The sequence below is a fragment of the Leucopleurus acutus genome, assembly GCF_964270905.1.
Source record: "Leucopleurus acutus genome assembly, chromosome: X".
Classification (NCBI taxonomy): Eukaryota; Metazoa; Chordata; class Mammalia; order Artiodactyla; family Delphinidae; genus Leucopleurus; species Leucopleurus acutus.
In genome coordinates, this window is record NC_139148.1 from 130,379,527 (window position 1) to 130,396,017 (window position 16,491).

General features: G+C 64.2%; 1 protein-coding gene across 4 annotated transcripts; it reads left to right on the forward strand.

Moving 5' to 3' along the window:
* Positions 1-3,651: 3,651 nt before the first annotated feature.
* On the forward strand, positions 3,652-11,546 carry SLC6A8 (solute carrier family 6 member 8; the record flags this gene model as incomplete). 4 transcript variants are annotated; one of them, XM_082864859.1, is made up of 13 exons in its annotated part: positions 3,652-3,913; positions 5,389-5,520; positions 6,606-6,855; positions 7,277-7,409; positions 8,416-8,550; positions 8,641-8,744; positions 8,833-8,957; positions 9,615-9,727; positions 9,860-10,012; positions 10,077-10,179; positions 10,271-10,371; positions 10,461-10,631; positions 11,034-11,546. In XM_082864859.1, 13 exons carry the CDS (start codon positions 3,652-3,654, stop codon positions 11,172-11,174), a joined length of 1,923 nt encoding a protein of 640 aa, XP_082720985.1. In that variant the 3' UTR covers positions 11,175-11,546. The 4 variants fall into 4 exon arrangements, with proteins under 4 accessions (XP_082720985.1, XP_082720984.1, XP_082720986.1 ...); XM_082864858.1 differs by having other exon boundaries at positions 9,860-9,997; XM_082864860.1 differs by having other exon boundaries at positions 9,860-9,988.
* Between the last annotated feature and the right edge of the window lie 4,945 nt (positions 11,547-16,491).

The following is a 16,491-nucleotide window of genomic DNA, read 5'->3' on the forward strand; positions in this document are numbered from 1 at the left end:
GTCGCTGCAGGCACTGGGTCCAATCCCCAGCCCAAATCCCCAGGCCTCCCTGGACAATGGGAGCCCTCCCTCCCCGCCCCCCTTCCAGCTCTCCCCTCCCCTTCCTCCTCAGCTCCTACTCTCACCCCCAGCCTAACTGTGGCTTCTGCCTGGGCAACGCTTTGCTTCTCACCCAGGAGCGGCGGTAGGGCACACCCACCCCCTCGTGCACGTGCTTGGGAACCAGCCTCAAAGGGCCATCAATACCGGGGCCCGGCGCGGGGCAACCTCCTGCCCTCAGCTGAGGGTCTGCCGCAGGGGGAGGGGGTGTTGGCAAATACACCTTTGCGAAGCCCTGAGAACCCACCGAGGGCTGGAAACCCCTCTGCCTCTGTTGGAACACTGTAGACGTCCCTATCAGTTGAGACACTCCTAAGGACTGCTCGGGTCAACACATCAGAGGCCAGAGTTCCGACCCCAGCTCCCACTTTGAGAAACTCCTGCCTGATCATCCCGCCAGAGGCGAGGATGTGTTCGTGAACCTCATGCATCTCCAAAGCCCAGCTCACCCCGTCTGGACACGGGAGGCGGTGCAGCTTGTGTGCAGGGGTCGAGGGCTCCCGAGTCTCCCTCTTTAGCCTCCTGGGCCAGGTGGTGGGTGAGCTGAATCCCACAGGATCGGAAGGAGGTGCGGGGAGGCGCAGCGCCCTCCAGCTCTGGAGAGCCCGTGGGCCAGCTCGTGCCTGATCGCAAACGCCTTGGAGGAGATTGTAGGCTGATCTTCAGCAGAGAGGAAAGCACAGGGAAGAGCGTATAGGGGAGGAACCGGTCAGATCTCTGCTGCTGAGAGAAGCACGTGGTGCCCGGGCCACAGGAGGAGACCACACGGGGGCTGGGGAGGTAGGGGGTGGTCTCATCGCCCACTGGGGCAGACTGGCGAGCGGGAGGGAGCGAGGGTGTGGCCCTGTCACACCCCCAGATGCGGAGGCCCGTGCTCCGAGCGGCTGGTGGTCCCTGGAGCGGCGGTAGCCGCTCTCTGCAGCCAGCTCGCCCTTCGCAGCTCTCTTCAGCCACCTCCAGCGAAGCCACCTCGCTCTTAGCAGCCTCTGAGCCCACAGAGACAATGGCAGCCGCAGGTGGCAGTTCCCCCCCCCCCCCGGTCCTGCCACTGGCCTTGGAACATGTCCCCTCTCGTCCTGGGCACGGCAGCTGAGGTCCCCACCCTTGCTTCTCAAGCTCCCTCGGCCTTGCTCGGTTCACCCTCTGCCGTCTTCAAAAGTGCCATTCCCAAAGTGCAATCAGCTCACCACGTCCTTCCCCAGCCCCTGCCTTCTCTCCCCACCGAGCTCCTCGGACAGGCAAGTTCTTAAATTCTTGTCTCCTGCCCCCGGCCACGGCCTCACTTCCCTGAGCTTCCCCTGGCGCCATCCGGCCTCTCCATCGAAGCCAGCCCTCACCCAGGTCACCGCCAGCTAATGAACGCCCTCCCCTTGCAGGCGTCACACCCTCGGCCGCAAGCACGCCCTGCCCCTTCCCCTCCACTTACTCCACCGGATCCTCTTTCCCCTCTCAGACTGCATAGGGGTGCCTGCGGTTCACTGGGCCAGGCCCCTTCCCCCTCAGTCCTCGCCCTGAGGGTGGCCCCTGCTTCCCCAGGCCATCTACGGGTCACTCGTAGGCTGGGCCAGGGAAGACTCGAGATTGGGTCTCCCGAGGGGCACCGGGACCCCGCCCCCTCGAGGGTCCCCGAGCCCCCAGTGCCCCCGCTCCACCTAAACACTGGAGACCCCGCCTGTCTCCCACACAGGCCCGTTAAGGCTTGCCCCTCCCTCACCTAACAGGTTCAAGCTGGCTCAGGCCGGAACTGCTTTTCTTCCTAAAGCCGCCCGGATGGCTGAGGGTTTAGCTTAACGGGATGAGCCATCTGGGGACTGCAGCGTGGCGACTGGGGAGCCTGGGACTGGGGTCAGGGGTGGGGGCGGGCACACTTCACATCTCCAGCCGGGATAATGACCCCTTCCTTCCCCATCCTATGGCTACTCTTGGCCCTGGGAAATTCCAAACAGGCTGCTCAGCTGCTGATGGGGAAGCAGCTGAACAACCTTGCCCTTGCCGGGGAGGCCTGCAGGTCCCTGGGGAGAGAAGCACAGAGGGTGCGGAGCTGGGCCCTCTTAGCTGAGGCCTCTGGGGGAGGGTCTGTGCACCTACCAAGCACCAGGGGGCAGCCTTACCCTACTCCTGCCAGAGTCTCACATAAGTCAGGCAGGGGTAGGGGTGGCAGGAATCCCTACCACCCTCCACTTTGGTGAAAAGGTGTAGCATTGTCCCTCGGTTGGGCAGGCTCCCCTCTGCCTGCTTAGGAGACTCACGGAGACCTGTCACTCCAAGAGCTGGGACCCTGACCCCCAGCTACCAGTGCTGTGTCCCTCACGGAGGGCCGAATGGCAGGAGACAGGGTCTTGGCAAAGCCCCACAGCACACACCTGGAGGCATACCCACACCCCCGCCCCAGCCGTTCCCCGATTTGGCCAGCTGGGCCCAGCCCTGCAGGAGGCGGAAGCACCCTGCACCCCCTCTGGTGCAGGGGAGCCGGAAAGCTGTAGGCCTTGGTACCCAACAGTGGCCCAAGCTGCAGCTGGGAGTCAGAGAAGGGACCGAGATGGGACAGGCTGGAAGGAGGAGGAGGGACGAGGAGGGGCAAGGATGTCGAGAAGGCAGCCCGGGTAGTGGCTGGCCTAGAACCGGGAAGGGCAGCTTAGGAGGGTCGACGTGCACCAGGCCCGGGTGAACCTGGGGTCAGGGGCGGTTCGGCTCCTGGGAAGGAGGTGCTGGCCGGCGCCCCAGGTAGCAGCCATCCAGCTTCCCGCTGGAGCGGCGTTGCCTCCTCGGGAGGAGGGCGGGAGGAGGTGGGCGGAGTGACGGGGAGGGCAGGCGGGAGGGAGGGACGGAGGAGGGGGAGGGGGAGCAGTCCAGTCGTGGGGGTGGGGCGACAGTGACATCATCCCGAAGTCGGTTCTTAAACGGCAGCCGGTCGGACCGGGGAGGAGAGGCAGGATCGCAGCGCAGTGGCGAGTCGCTGAGCCCGCCGCGGCCCCGAGAGCGGCTGGAGCCGCCGCCGCCGCCGCCGCCGCCGCCAGGAAGGAGGGGCGAGCGCGCCTAGGCCGCCGCCGGGGGAGCCGCGGGCGAGCCGAGCAGCCGCGCGGGTCCGGGCCGGGGCGGGGGGCGCGGGCCGTAGGCCCCTGCTCCGGCCGCAGCTTGCAGACAGTGGGCTCCGGTGGGCTCCGGCTGCCACCCGCGCCCCGTTAGGCTGAGCCTCGGGCCGGCCGAACAACCGCCGCCGCCGCCGCCGCCGCCGCCGCCGCCGCCGCCGCGGGAGCTGCGGGCAGGAGCCTCGGGAGCCGCCGCCGCCGCCCGGCCGGGCCCCGCCGCCGCCCGCGCGCCCCCGGGCCCCCGACACACATGAGATTCTTCAGGCTCACTTTCAAGTGCTTCGTGGACTGCTTCTGACCGCGCCGCCCCCGCCGTCCCGCACCCCGCCCGCCGCCCGCCCGCCGCCCCGAACCCCGGTCCGGCCGCCCCCGGCCCCCGGCGGGCCCGCGCCTTCGGGCCCCCCCCAGTGCCGCCAGCGCCCCCGCCGCCCGCCCGCTCCCGCGGGGCGCCGCGCCCCCGGCCATGGCGAAGAAGAGCGCCAAGAACGGCATCTACAGCGTGTCCGGCGACGAGAAGAAGGGCCCCCTGATCGCGCCCGGGCCCGACGGGGCCCCGGCCAAGGCCGACGGCCCCGCGGGCCTGGGGGCGCCTGGCGGCCACCTGGCCGTGCCGCCGCGCGAGACCTGGACGCGCCAGATGGACTTCATCATGTCCTGCGTGGGCTTCGCCGTGGGCCTGGGCAACGTGTGGCGCTTCCCCTACCTGTGCTACAAGAACGGCGGAGGTGAGCGCGGGCCCCTCCCCCGCCTGCCGCCGGCCCCGCCGGGGCGCCCGTGCGAAGTCCAGGGGGTGGGGAGGCCCCCCCGGGACGGCCGGGGGCGGCCCCTCGCCCGCCGTCGCCGCGCGGTGGCCCAGCCGGGCGGTCTCCGCCCCCCCACCCCCCCCCCCGGCCGGTCATGTGCCTGGCAGCGTGTGGGGGGAGGGGGCCGGCGAGCCTCCTGCCGAAAACGCCGAGCTGCCCCCACAGACTCTGGGCCCGAAGTGATTGGCCACCGAGGTGGCAAGGCGAGGCCTCCCCCTTGGGGGGGCTTCCAGAGGTGAGGAGCCCTGGCTGCCCCCACAGGTCAGGCACACAAGTGGCACATTGTGTGGGCCCCCCACGTGTGCACACACGAACACACACACAATGGGCCACTCTGTCCCTCCCTCTGCTTTCCCCTCCCTTCCCTCCTCTCTTCTCTTCCCCTCTCTCCCCTTCCCTCCCCTCCCCTCCCTCCCCTCTAGCCTGGGCCTGGAACACTGGGTGCCTGAGCCAGGCTTGGGAAGCCTGCAGCCTGGGCCGCCTGGCGCCGCCGCTGGACACACTGCATGCACACCCCATGCCCGCCCCAGCCCAGCTTAGCAACAGCGATGGGCACGCGTGTGTCCTGTGACTGCAAAGCAGCACCAGGGTTGGTGGGAAGCCGCAGGGACTAGATGACGGACGGGTGGGAAACTGAGGCCCAGAGAGAAGGCCTTTGCCCAAGGTCACAAGCAAGAAGGATGCTGAGACCTGAAGCCAAGCTCAGCTTTTGAGTAGTGGAGAGTGCCGAGCGGGGGCAAGGGTAGGGGGCCTGGAGAGGAGAAGGGCTCCCCCACCCCCAGCCTGAAGTCCCTGCCAGCCTCCCCCAACCTTGTCTCCTGTCCTTGCTCATATGCCCTTTCAGACACCCTCCACTCTGCCCACTGGCGGACGACTGCTACCCACCTACCCACCCACCCGCTCCCCTGCACCTTCACACTTGCAGGAAAGAGTCTGGGTGCTGGCACAGTCCAGGGCTCCCTTCCCCTCGCCCAAGCTCGGCACGTCCCCGGGCCTGAGCGCCGGCCACGGAGTGGCTTGTGTCCACAAGTGCATGTGTCCTCCGTGCCCGTTAGTTAGGTCACCGTAGGTGAGTAGGGGCAGAAGCCTTGTAGGGGACCCCCAGCCCAGGAAACAGGGCTCTAAGGCCCAGGGGCTGCCGTAGGCCCCTCGACACTCCACCTCCCCAAGACTGTTCACCTTGGGCCCCTGAGTCAGGAGCCACCCCTTGCACTGATTCACTCAGTGGGAAGTTATGATGGGCTCTGGGCGGAGCCTGAATCTGGGGCTCCACCCGCCTCCCAGGGCTTCTGAAAGCCAGGCTGGCTGGCCTGGCCTGGCTGAGGAGTTTGGGTCAAGTCCCCACCTGGCTAAGGGGCCACCCTGTGCAAGTGGCCACCTTGAGCTTCATCCCCCAGGTGTGTTCCTCATTCCCTACATCCTGATCGCCCTGGTCGGAGGAATCCCCATTTTCTTCTTGGAGATCTCGCTGGGCCAGTTCATGAAGGCCGGCAGCATCAACGTGTGGAACATCTGCCCCCTGTTCAAAGGTGAGCAGCCCCAGGCAGCCCCTCTCACCCTCTCCCTCCGGGACCTCTCCCCTTTCCCGCCACTGGGGCAAAGCTGGTACCCACTTGAGAAACCTCAAGTCTGAGCATCTCCTGTCTGAGCACCAGGCCTGGGATGCCCCCCAAGCTGTGAGGGAGAACCTGGAGGACATGCAGACCACCTGGCTGACCTTGGGGAGGTGGAGACTAGAGTGGGGGATGGACCTCTCCACCAGGGCGAGAAAGCCCAGTCCCAGCAGCACCCGGGACAGGCCCTGCCGAGTATACTTGGCTCGCTGGGGCTGAAAAGAGGGTGGCTGGGCATGAGACGCGATGGCAGGAGAAGCCAGAGGGCCAGCCTAAGGAGCTGGGACGGGAGCCATTGAAAGTTCAGGGTCTGAAGGGAAGGACCAGTGGGCAGGGTTACCACCAAGCCCCTTCTGTGTGTGAGCAGTGTTCCCCCATCAGCTCAAGGCCCTAGGAGGTAGGTCCTACTGTTACCGTCCTCGTTGGCTGGGGCACAGAGAGGTGAAGTAAGTGACTGGCCAAGGTTGCCTCCTGAGAGGGTGACTGTCTCCCACGCTGCCCCAGGTCCCCAGAAAACCCCCAGCTGCTGGTACGGGAGGCCATTGGGTGGGGGGCAGGTGGAGGCATGGCCTTCCTTCAACCGTCATGGTGGCAGTGGGACCCAGAAGGGGACAGGTATGTGAGACTAGGGAAACAAGAGGACTTGACTCTCAGACGGGGGCAGGATGTGTGCTCTGCTTTGGGGCTGGGGAGGATGCAGGAGGTGAAGCAGGGCGGGGGCAGGGAGCAGGGGCTGATATGGGGGGACAGATTGAGGAGTTAGCCTAGCGCTGGGGACACAGTGCAAGGGAGACTCCAAGGGGACTTGGAGAGGTCTGGTTGGACATCAACAGAGAAGGATTTAGTTGCACGGATGGCGGGGGAGGGGGAGGACGGCAGATGCAGGGAGCAGGATGTTGGGGTCCAGCAGGGACCGCTGGCAGTGCCTGGCCATGTAGATAGTGGGGACGGTGGGGAACTGGCCAGAAAAGAGCCTGCATGGAAACTCTGCTCCTCTCCAGGCCTGGGCTACGCCTCCATGGTGATCGTCTTCTATTGCAACACCTACTACATCATGGTGCTGGCCTGGGGCTTCTATTATTTGGTGAAGTCCTTCACCACCACGCTGCCCTGGGCCACGTGTGGCCATACCTGGAACACTCCCGACTGTGTGGAGATCTTCCGCCACGAAGACTGTGCCAATGCCACCCTGGCCAACCTCACTTGTGACCAGCTTGCTGACCGCCGGTCCCCTGTCATCGAGTTCTGGGAGTGAGTCAGGCACCTCTGGGCCAGGCCCCGCCTGTCTCTCTGGTCTCCCACACGTAGCTCAAGTCTGCATGTGTGTGCGTGTGCACGCGCGCGTGTGTCGGGGCCCGCCCTGGGGGGATGATGCCAGGGATGCGTAGTGGGTGGTGCCTGCCCACCTGGGGAGGGAAGCGGGGGGCTGCTGCTGGGCCTGCTGGGGACGGCGTGGGGCCGGACCGCCAGGGGCTCCAAGGCTCCGGGGACACAGACTGCAGCGACTTCAGGCTGCAGGCTTGGCCCGGGCTGGCCAGGTGCATGGGGGAGACCGGCTGGACGCAAGGGCTGAGGCAGCGGGGGTGGGGGGGGCGGGAGGCGCCACCCCAGGACCACCCCCAGTCTCCTGGCCGTTTGCTGGCACAGACCTCATGGGCTTTCCCTCCCCCAGGAACAAAGTCTTGCGGCTCTCCGGGGGCCTGGAGGTTCCGGGGGCCCTCAACTGGGAGGTGACCCTGTGTCTGCTGGCCTGCTGGGTGCTGGTCTACTTCTGTGTCTGGAAGGGGGTCAAGTCAACAGGAAAGGTACAGCCAGGGTGACGCCAGGGCTGGGGGCAGCACTGCCTGGGGGGGTGTGGGTGTCTGCCAGCGACCACTGCTGCCACGGGAGGAGACTGCACCAGGGCCAGAGCCTGAGGAGGGGCAGGGACTTCAGTCCGGACCACTTGATCCCCACCCCCTGGCGGGAGAGTCCTCCCCACCCTGCGCCTCCAGGCCCGGCAGCCTTTCCTCCCGAGTGGAGGTGGAGTGGCCCCGGCAGCGTCTGCCCCTTCCCTGGGGTGGGGGGCATCCCTGGCTCGCCTTCCCTGGCTCGCCTTCCCTCCCTTCCAGTTTCTCTCGTTTCTGGCTCTGAGTCAGCTTTTGACCTTCTCGGTCTGTCTCTCTCACCTGCCTGTCTGCCCTCGGGGACCCAGCGGGGAGTGTGGACCCATCCCTCCCTCAGGGGCTCCCTGTCAGGTTGTGGGCACAACTGTGTGAACAGACACACAATAAGACAGCCTGCCGGTGGTTGCGGGACACGCAGGACACGGCCAGGTCTCTGGAGGGCGGGAGCGTTCCAGCAGGGTCCGCAGAGCAGCCGCTTGGCGCTGCTTGCGTGGGAGGCAGAGGCGTTTGCTGCCGTCTTGATCTTGCCTCTGTCTCTGGCTAGCTGAGTTCTAATCCCCGGCACCAAGGACCCCTGCCTCTCTGCAGACCAGGACCTGGAGTCGGCACGGGAGGTGTGGGACCTGCGTGCGGGCTGCGGCCTCGCTCCCTGCCAGGGGAGGGCCCTGCCTCTCCCTCCCTCTGTAGCTGACCTATGCTCGCCGTGGGGCTGCTGGTGCCCCAGCCAAGCACCCAGCTTCCTTTGGGAGGAGTCGTGGCTCTGATGAGTAGAAGGGGGTGCCACTGGGTGGCCTCCCTCCTCACCACTGAGCACACCGGCCAGCGGGGGTGGGGGGGCGGGCAGGGACGGTGGCCTTCCTGGCAGCTCTGCGCAGGTGGGGGAGGTGGGTGCCACAGGACCCCTCTGAGCACCCCCGCCCCCCAGGTCGTGTATTTCACCGCTACATTCCCCTACGTGGTCCTCGTTGTGCTGCTCGTGCGTGGAGTGCTGCTGCCTGGAGCCGTGGACGGCATCATCTACTATCTCAAGCCTGACTGGTCGAAGCTGGCGTCCCCTCAGGTGAGGCGGAGGTCGGGTGGGGGACACTGTGCGGGAGCAGGCCGGCCTAGCAGCGCTCCTCACACCTGCTCTCCCCTCGCTCATCTCCAGGTATGGATAGATGCCGGGACCCAGATTTTCTTTTCTTACGCCATTGGCCTGGGGGCCCTCACGGCCCTGGGCAGCTACAATCGCTTCAACAACAACTGCTACAAGTAGGCACTACAGCCCTGCCACCCCTGCCCTGCCTGCCCGTGGGCAGCAGGCAGTCTCACCAGCCCACACGGTCCCCTCTGCCCCCAGGGATGCCATCATCCTCGCACTCATCAACAGCGGGACCAGCTTCTTTGCTGGCTTCGTGGTCTTCTCCATCCTGGGCTTCATGGCCACAGAGCAGGGCGTGCACATCTCCAAGGTGGCGGAATCAGGTAAAGACGCCCCAAGCCCCAGCCCGGGCTCCGGAGCAGCGGCAGCTGCTGTCGTAACGGACCGTGTACGCGAACGCACACAGAATGACGTTCTGAGAAACGAGAACAGTTCAAACTCAATTTGTCACATCACTCTGGGCCAGGAGGCCTGGCTGAGCAGCTGCGAGGCACAGCTGTGCAGCCACCTCAGGCCAGGCCACGTGGAGCCCCGAGCCCCCAGCCATCTGTATCCAGGGGCCTCGGGGTATGTCCTCACACTTGCCTGAGTGTTGTAGAGGGAAAGGTCGGCCTTTTCTGGGTCCGTGGTGATCTGCGACCACGGTAGCTGCCGGAACCCAGGTACAGAAGGCTGAGCCAGACACGCCACTCATGAGTACAGGTCTACCAAGGGCTTGCGGGGACCTTCCAGCCCCTGGTATGGCGCGCGCGCGTGCAGACACACACGCACACACATGCACACACACGCACGCACACGCACACGCACACACACACACGAGGGCCCGAGCGGCCCGGCAGTGTCTTGACAGAAGTGGAAAGGCCCTTGGCCACAGGGTGCCCTGGCATCGTCCACTCCTCTGGTACCGTGGTGCAGGGTGGAGGGGGACAGGTCGTGGGTGGGGGGCTCCAGGTGTCCACACCCTGCCCCTTCCCCCTCAGGGCCTGGCCTGGCTTTCATCGCCTATCCCCGGGCCGTCACGCTGATGCCTGTGGCCCCGCTCTGGGCTGCTCTGTTCTTCTTCATGCTGCTGCTGCTTGGCCTTGACAGCCAGGTTTGAGAGGGGGGATGCAAGAGAGGGGGCTGGGAGGTGGGGGGGAGGGGGACTGGCGAGCAGAGGGCACACTGGGCGACGGGAGATGGCAGGTGGGTGGGGAGGGGCACGGCCTGAGTTGCCCGGCCACAGTTTGTAGGTGTGGAAGGCTTCATCACCGGCCTGCTGGACCTCCTCCCGGCCTCCTACTACTTCCGTTTCCAAAGAGAGATCTCCGTGGCCCTCTGCTGCGCCCTCTGCTTTGTCATTGATCTCTCCATGGTGACCGATGTGAGTGGGGGCAGGGTGAGGGATGCCCCTGGCCTCAGGCTGCCGGCTGCCACCTTCCCTGACCTGGCTCCATCCCCAGGGCGGGATGTATGTCTTCCAGCTGTTTGACTACTACTCAGCCAGCGGCACCACCCTGCTCTGGCAGGCCTTCTGGGAGTGCGTGGTGATCGCCTGGGTGTACGGTAGGTCTGGGCCGACAGGCAAGCCGGGGGTGCGGCACGGTCAGGGGTGGTACATCTCTAGCCCTGGCCCTCCGGCCTCACGTTACCCCAGGAGCCGACCGCTTCATGGACGACGTGGCCTGCATGATCGGGTACCGACCTTGCCCCTGGATGAAATGGTGCTGGTCTTTCTTCACCCCGCTGGTGTGCATGGTAAGGGCCGGGAGAGGCTGGGCAGGGCGAGGGACACCGAGGGCCCGCAGTGGTGGCTGCCGGCTGAGCGCGAGGCTTCTCGCCCGCAGGGCATCTTCATCTTCAACACGGTGTACTACAAGCCGCTGGTCTACAACAACACCTACGTGTACCCGTGGTGGGGCGAGGCCATGGGCTGGGGCTTCGCGCTCTCCTCCATGCTGTGTGTGCCCCTCCACCTCCTGGGCTGCCTCCTCAGGGCCAAGGGGACCGTGGCTGAGGTCAGTTCCCCGCGCCCCGTCTCCCGCACACCATCCCTCCCCCCCGTTGGGTGGAGATGTGACCTCCAGAGCGCCCTGCCCCTTCTCCCACCTGCCGGGAGGGACAGACCGCTGTGCCGGAGCCTCTGGGCCAGCTCGGAGGGGGGTGTACGGGAGGAGAGTTGGCCCTCCAGGGCCTCGCTCAGGTGGTGGCGGCGGAGGAGAGGCCTGTCCCTAGCCTCTGTTCTAGCAGCCACTCGGCCCTCCACTGAACCCCTATTTCCCTAGCGTAGGGAGCGGGGCCTGGTCAGGAGGGGCGCGGCCCCGGGCCCCAAGTTGGTGGCAGGTGGCGGGAAGCGGAGAGAGGCCAGGGACAAGCAGGTGCCCCTCCCCAGGGACTCAAGGTGTCCCTCTCTCCCGCAGCGCTGGCAGCACCTGACGCAGCCCGTCTGGGGCCTCCACCACTTGGAGTACAGAGCTCAGGACTCGGATGTCAGGGGCCTGACCACCCTGACCCCAGTGTCTGAGAGCAGCAAGGTGGTGGTGGTGGAGAGCGTCATGTGACAGGTGCCCCGGCTCACATCACCAGCTCACCCTCTCGTAGCCATAGCAGCCCCTGCTCTAGCCCCCCACCCCCCCAGGGGGCTTGCCTTTCCCTGACACCTATGGGGTCTGCCGGGGGGGGGGGAGGGGAGGAAGCACCAGAGTGCTTATAACTAAAATAACTTTTTCCATTTTTAATAAAATGCCAAAAATATCACAACCCACCAAAAATAGATGCCTCCCCCACCCCCCTTAACCAAGCTGGTGCACACGCTGCTTCCCAAGCCCTGCCGCCCGCCCTCCAGTGCCCGCTACCGTCACGTCTCACCTGACCCCACCAGGCCCTGCCTGCCTCTCTCCAGGCTCTGCCCAGCACACCCCTGGGTGGCCCCTCACCCCAGGGGCAGCAGTGGCAGCTCGGGGAACAGGGGGACTGGAGAGCAGAGGGGGCAGGCGAGGGGGGGGCAGCAGAACCAAGGCGAATATTTCAGCTGGGCTAGACCCCTCTCCCCGTCCCTTCTCTAGAAGCTTAGAGAGCCAGCCAGCAAGGGAACCTTCAGTTCCTGAGCCAGTTGCCACCAGTAGCAGTTGTGTGAGCTTGAGTGCATGTGTGCGTGAGTACATAGGGTATAGACATAGATCTCTGTTTCTTAGCCAAGGTGAATACCAGGTGTAAATTGTGCCTGTGGGCAAATGAGGCTTGTATTTTGCACATTTTATAAAAACTTGAGGAGATTTCTGCTTGTATATTTCTAAGAGAAACACCCCAACGTCCCTCTCCTTGCCACGCCCCATCCCTTTCAGCCCCTCTTACACCTCTGCCCCAGCCAAGGAGTGTGAATTTATAGATCTCATTTTCATAGGCAAAACAGAAGCTTCAAGCTGTCGAGTGTGTGAGTCTGTCGTGTGGGTATGCACGTGTAATCCCTGGCCCCAGACTGGGGTGGGAAAAGTGCATGGTGGGGACCTCAGTGGGTGTCTGCACACTCCCCGCTCTACCCACAGGTCGGCAGGGTGAGCCGACGCAGGGTTCTGCGGGGGGATCCAGACCTGGGGCTGCTCACCCAGCATGCTCAGGCTGACCCACACCCTGCGCCCTGGGCCGGGCGCCCCTTCGGCAGGGATCTGAGGTGGGCATCCGTCCCCCGCCCCAGGGATCCTGCGCGCGGCTCCCACCTGCGAGCTTAAGGCTGACGCACTTTCCACGTCTCAAGTCCTCCGCGTAGCAGCTTCAGTTAACCCACGTCTGTGTCACGTCCAATCCCGAGACAGCCGAGGGGGCCCTAGAAAGGCTTCCCTCACACCCTGACGTGGGCTGGAGGGGTGGGGGGCGGGTGAGGGCGGCGGTCCAGCGGGGACACCCTTACTGTGCTCAAAAGCCACTGCAAACATAGCAATAAAAACATGTCATTTTCCAAAAGCTGGCTCCTGCCCCCCCTCTGTTTGTCAGGTGCCAGAGCTGCGGGTGGAGGCCTCCCCACCTCGAGCAGCTTCCTTGGGCAAGTATTCGCCCTGAGGGTCTCTGCACCCGGCACTGTTCTGGGATCTTGGAACGGAACAGGGAAGGAATCCGGCAGGAAGCCTTTTCCCCACGGAGCTGACATACTTGGGGAGCAAGGATAACGGCGTGCTAAAGAGGAGCACGCCGAGCGGGGAAGGTGGGTGTGAAGTCCGGGCGCTGAGGTTTGCAAAGGCTGCCCAAATGCTGCACTGAACAGGTGCTCTTCCGAGGGCAGGCGAGGGAGAAGGCTGGGGAGGAGGCTCCGATAGAGCCCCCGGAAGGAAGGTGGAGATCACTGGGTGGGATCAGGGCACTAGCAGTGCAGGTGAGAAGTCTCTGGGTTAGGGACCTGTTTGCGAGGCAGAGCCAACAGGCTTTTGGATGGCTGGGATGCCAGGGACGATGGCAGTTGCCAGGTCCTGCACCAGGGAGACGAGGAGGTTTGGAGGGGACGGTGGTGTCAACTGAGTAGAAATGTCCAGTAGGCAGGTGGACAAGGAGTTTGAAGTTCTGGAAAGAGTCTGGGCTGGACACAGAATTTTGGAAATTCTCATTACATAAAGATGGCCCCGAGCCTGGAATGAGCTCCCCAAGGCCGGGGCGGGGGGGGGCCACGGGCAGCTGGAGAGGGAGACGTGGCCCAAGCACTTGAGTGGCCCTGGGACACTCAAGAGGTGGCAGAGGGCTTCCCTGGTGGCGCAGTGGTTGAGAGTCCGCCTGCCGATGCAGGGGACACGGGTTCGTGCCCGGGTCCGGGAGGATCCCACATGCCGCGGAGCGGCTGGGCCCGTGAGCCATGGCCGCTGAGCCTGTGTGTCCGGAGCCTGTGCTCCGCAACGAGAGAGGCCGCGAAAGTGAGAGGCCCGCGTACCGCAAAAAAAAAAAAAAGGTGGCAGAGAAGAGGGGGGACCGGCTGCAGAGTCTGAGGAGGCTCGGGAGGGGCCCTCGAGTGCCAGACGGGTCCTGGAACACATGTGAGGACCCCCCCAACCCCGCCCTGGGCGTCAGGGAGGAGGGAGCAATGGGCTCTGTCGGGTGCTGCCCACGGTCACGGGAAGTGAGGCCCGAGATCGCCAGCTGCGTTTGGCGACAAGATAGGTGACAAAATCGCGGAGACCTGGATGAGAGAGGTCTGGTGTGGGAGGAAGGGCCAAAGTCTGATTGGAGTGGTATTAGAAAAGGAGTGGAAGCAACCCAAGTGTCCGCCGACAGAGGAACAGATGAAAACAATGTGATCCATCCACACGATGGAAAATCAGCCTTAAAAAGGAAGGAAATTCTGACACCTGCTACAACACAGATGAACCTCAGACATTACGCTCAGTGGAAGGGAAGCCAATCACAAAAAGACATAGTGTGTGACTCCACTTCTATGATGGCCCTAGAGGAATCAAATTCAGAGACAGAAAGCAGAACGGTGGGCGCCAGCAGATGGGGGGAGAGGGAAGGGGAGTTAATGTTTAATGGCGAGAGAGGCCACACACAGTGTAAGTGTACTTAATGTCACTCAACGATAATCCTAAAAATGGTTAAAGCAGAGTTTGAGATTACACACACTTTAGCCCAGTGTAAGGGAAGGGGTGGGGAAGACCTGGAGAAAGTGAACCCATTCAGGTCCTTGGCTCCATCCCGAGTGATAGGAGGAGGAGCATGACGAGGCATGGACATGGGGTGGCCAGGACCAGCCCGGTCATCATCTGAGGCAGGCCTGGGGTGGGGGTCAAGGTTGGGAACCTGCTGCCCACTCTGAATGCCAGCCTGGGCAGAAGGGAGGGGGTGGCCCTTCAGAGAAAAGTGACAACTTGCTCCTCTTCAGTCCCTCCCAGGCCAGTCCCTCTCCTTAGCAAGGCACAGTCCCCTTAGAGAGGAGGGGGCTTTAGCCCTCAACTGTACAGCCGGAGATGGGCTCCGCCTGTGACACGGCCATCAGCCCATGCTCTCATGATCACCAAGAAGAACCCAGAGAGCACAGGTCACTGCAGAGCTTGGGAAGGAACATCGGCCGAGCAGGCCCAACCCCAACTCGACCTGGGCCTTTGCTGGCGTGGAGAGGCGCCTCGGCGGTGCGACGGTAGCCCGGGCCCTGCAGGCCCAACACCTGACGACCGTTCTTCTGACCCAACCCGTCCCACCCTTCTCTTAAAAGACTTTTCACCCTACAAACCTCTGCTCTCGCCACGCCCACAACTCCAAGAACCCCGTGTGCTGGCAGCTCCCCAAACCTGCAGCCTGGCTCTCCTGAGCAGGCCCCTCACATGGTGCCCAGCCCCCACCCTGCATCCGCTCCTCCATCAACAGTCCCTGCCTCCCCTGCGGCTGGGCCTGCTGTCACCCCCAGGCCCTCGCTACTCCCCACCCTGACTCATACCAACTCCTTAACGTCTCCGTTCCCCCGACCACCGCCATGCCTTGGCTCAGATCCTCATCACCTCTTACCAAATGGCCTCCAAGCCACCTGCCACAGGCCAAGAAAGACTCAGAAAACATCAACAGCACAAAAAAGGGAACTTAGGGAATTCCCTGGCGGTCCAGTTGTTGGGACTCTGTGCTCCACCACAGGGGGGCCGGGTTCGACCCCTGGTCGGGGAACTAGGGTCCCACAAGCCATGCGGTACAGCCAGATAAATTAATTTTAAAAATTTAAAAAAAAAACAAAAAAGGGAACTTGACAGAGGTCATGCTGCTTGGCCAGGGCCCTGAGAGCAGTAGGCTGGCCCCATTCACTTGGGAATCTGTCCGTCCAGTAGGGGCTGAGAACCCAGTGACCAGCAGCCTAGCGGGGGAGACAGGCAAGGAAATGGAACAGCCCAGACCCGTGGAGCCCACGGGGTTACCAGAGCTGGAGGCAAGACAGGGGATACTGTCGGGCACAGTCCCACTCGGAATGGAGGCTGCCGGAGGAAAACAGCCCTCAGGATGGGCCAGAGGGGGCCGGTTTCCTCAGGCAGCCCTCCAGTGTAGGCTGGGCGAGCACCTGGCTTTTCACCTGCCAGAGTCTGCTGCCCCTGCCACTGTCTCTTCCCGTCCCCAGCCCGGGGCCTGATGCCAAGGGGGTTCAGGGACCACCTGGGACTGAACAGGGAAGAACCTAGAGGCACACTGTTTGGACTTTGGCCTGTAGAAGTTCAGAGAAGAGCGAGCTCAGGGAGGCCGAGGTTGTCAGGGAACGCTTCCTGGAAAAGCGGGACTGGCCCTCAGCCTCGGCATAGCAACCAGAGGGCGTCACCTGTGGGCTCCCTCCCCGGCAAACACCACCTAGAAGGCTGCCCAGAAAGGGGTGGCATTCCTCATGAGAATGTGGGGAAACGACAGCCCTGAAGGGAGCCACCAGCCTGCGCCTGGCAGGAGGAGCAGGTGCGCAAGGCTGGGTGTCAGCACCATCTTCAGGGGCCCCTTAATTCCAAGAGAAAACACCTCCGACCTTACCCCAATTCCCCTCGCCCAGCCCTCAGGGCCAGCAGAGGATGAGCACTACGGCCTGCCCAATGGCGGCCACCTGCCAAAGCCAGCCCAGGGGGCCACCAAGGGGGAGCCCGCTGCCAGAGCAGGCTGTCCGATCAGGGCGGTGCACCTACATGTTCACGGGCCGCAGGTGGCAGAGGAGCACTTTACCCGCCCGGAGGCCCTCCCCACTGCCTCGCTCTGCCCTGGGCCAGTCGCAGGTCACTGCCAAGGGCAAGTCTCCTCTCTTGCCAGCATTAGTCAGAGGTCATCCTGCAAACCTTCGGGAGGGGGTGGGGCAGGGAGTGACTGGTGGCACTCTGCCATGCTCTATCTGTCCTAAATGTGATGAACAGGACCCAGAGGAGGCAGGCGAGTCTGCCACCCGGAAGCCCC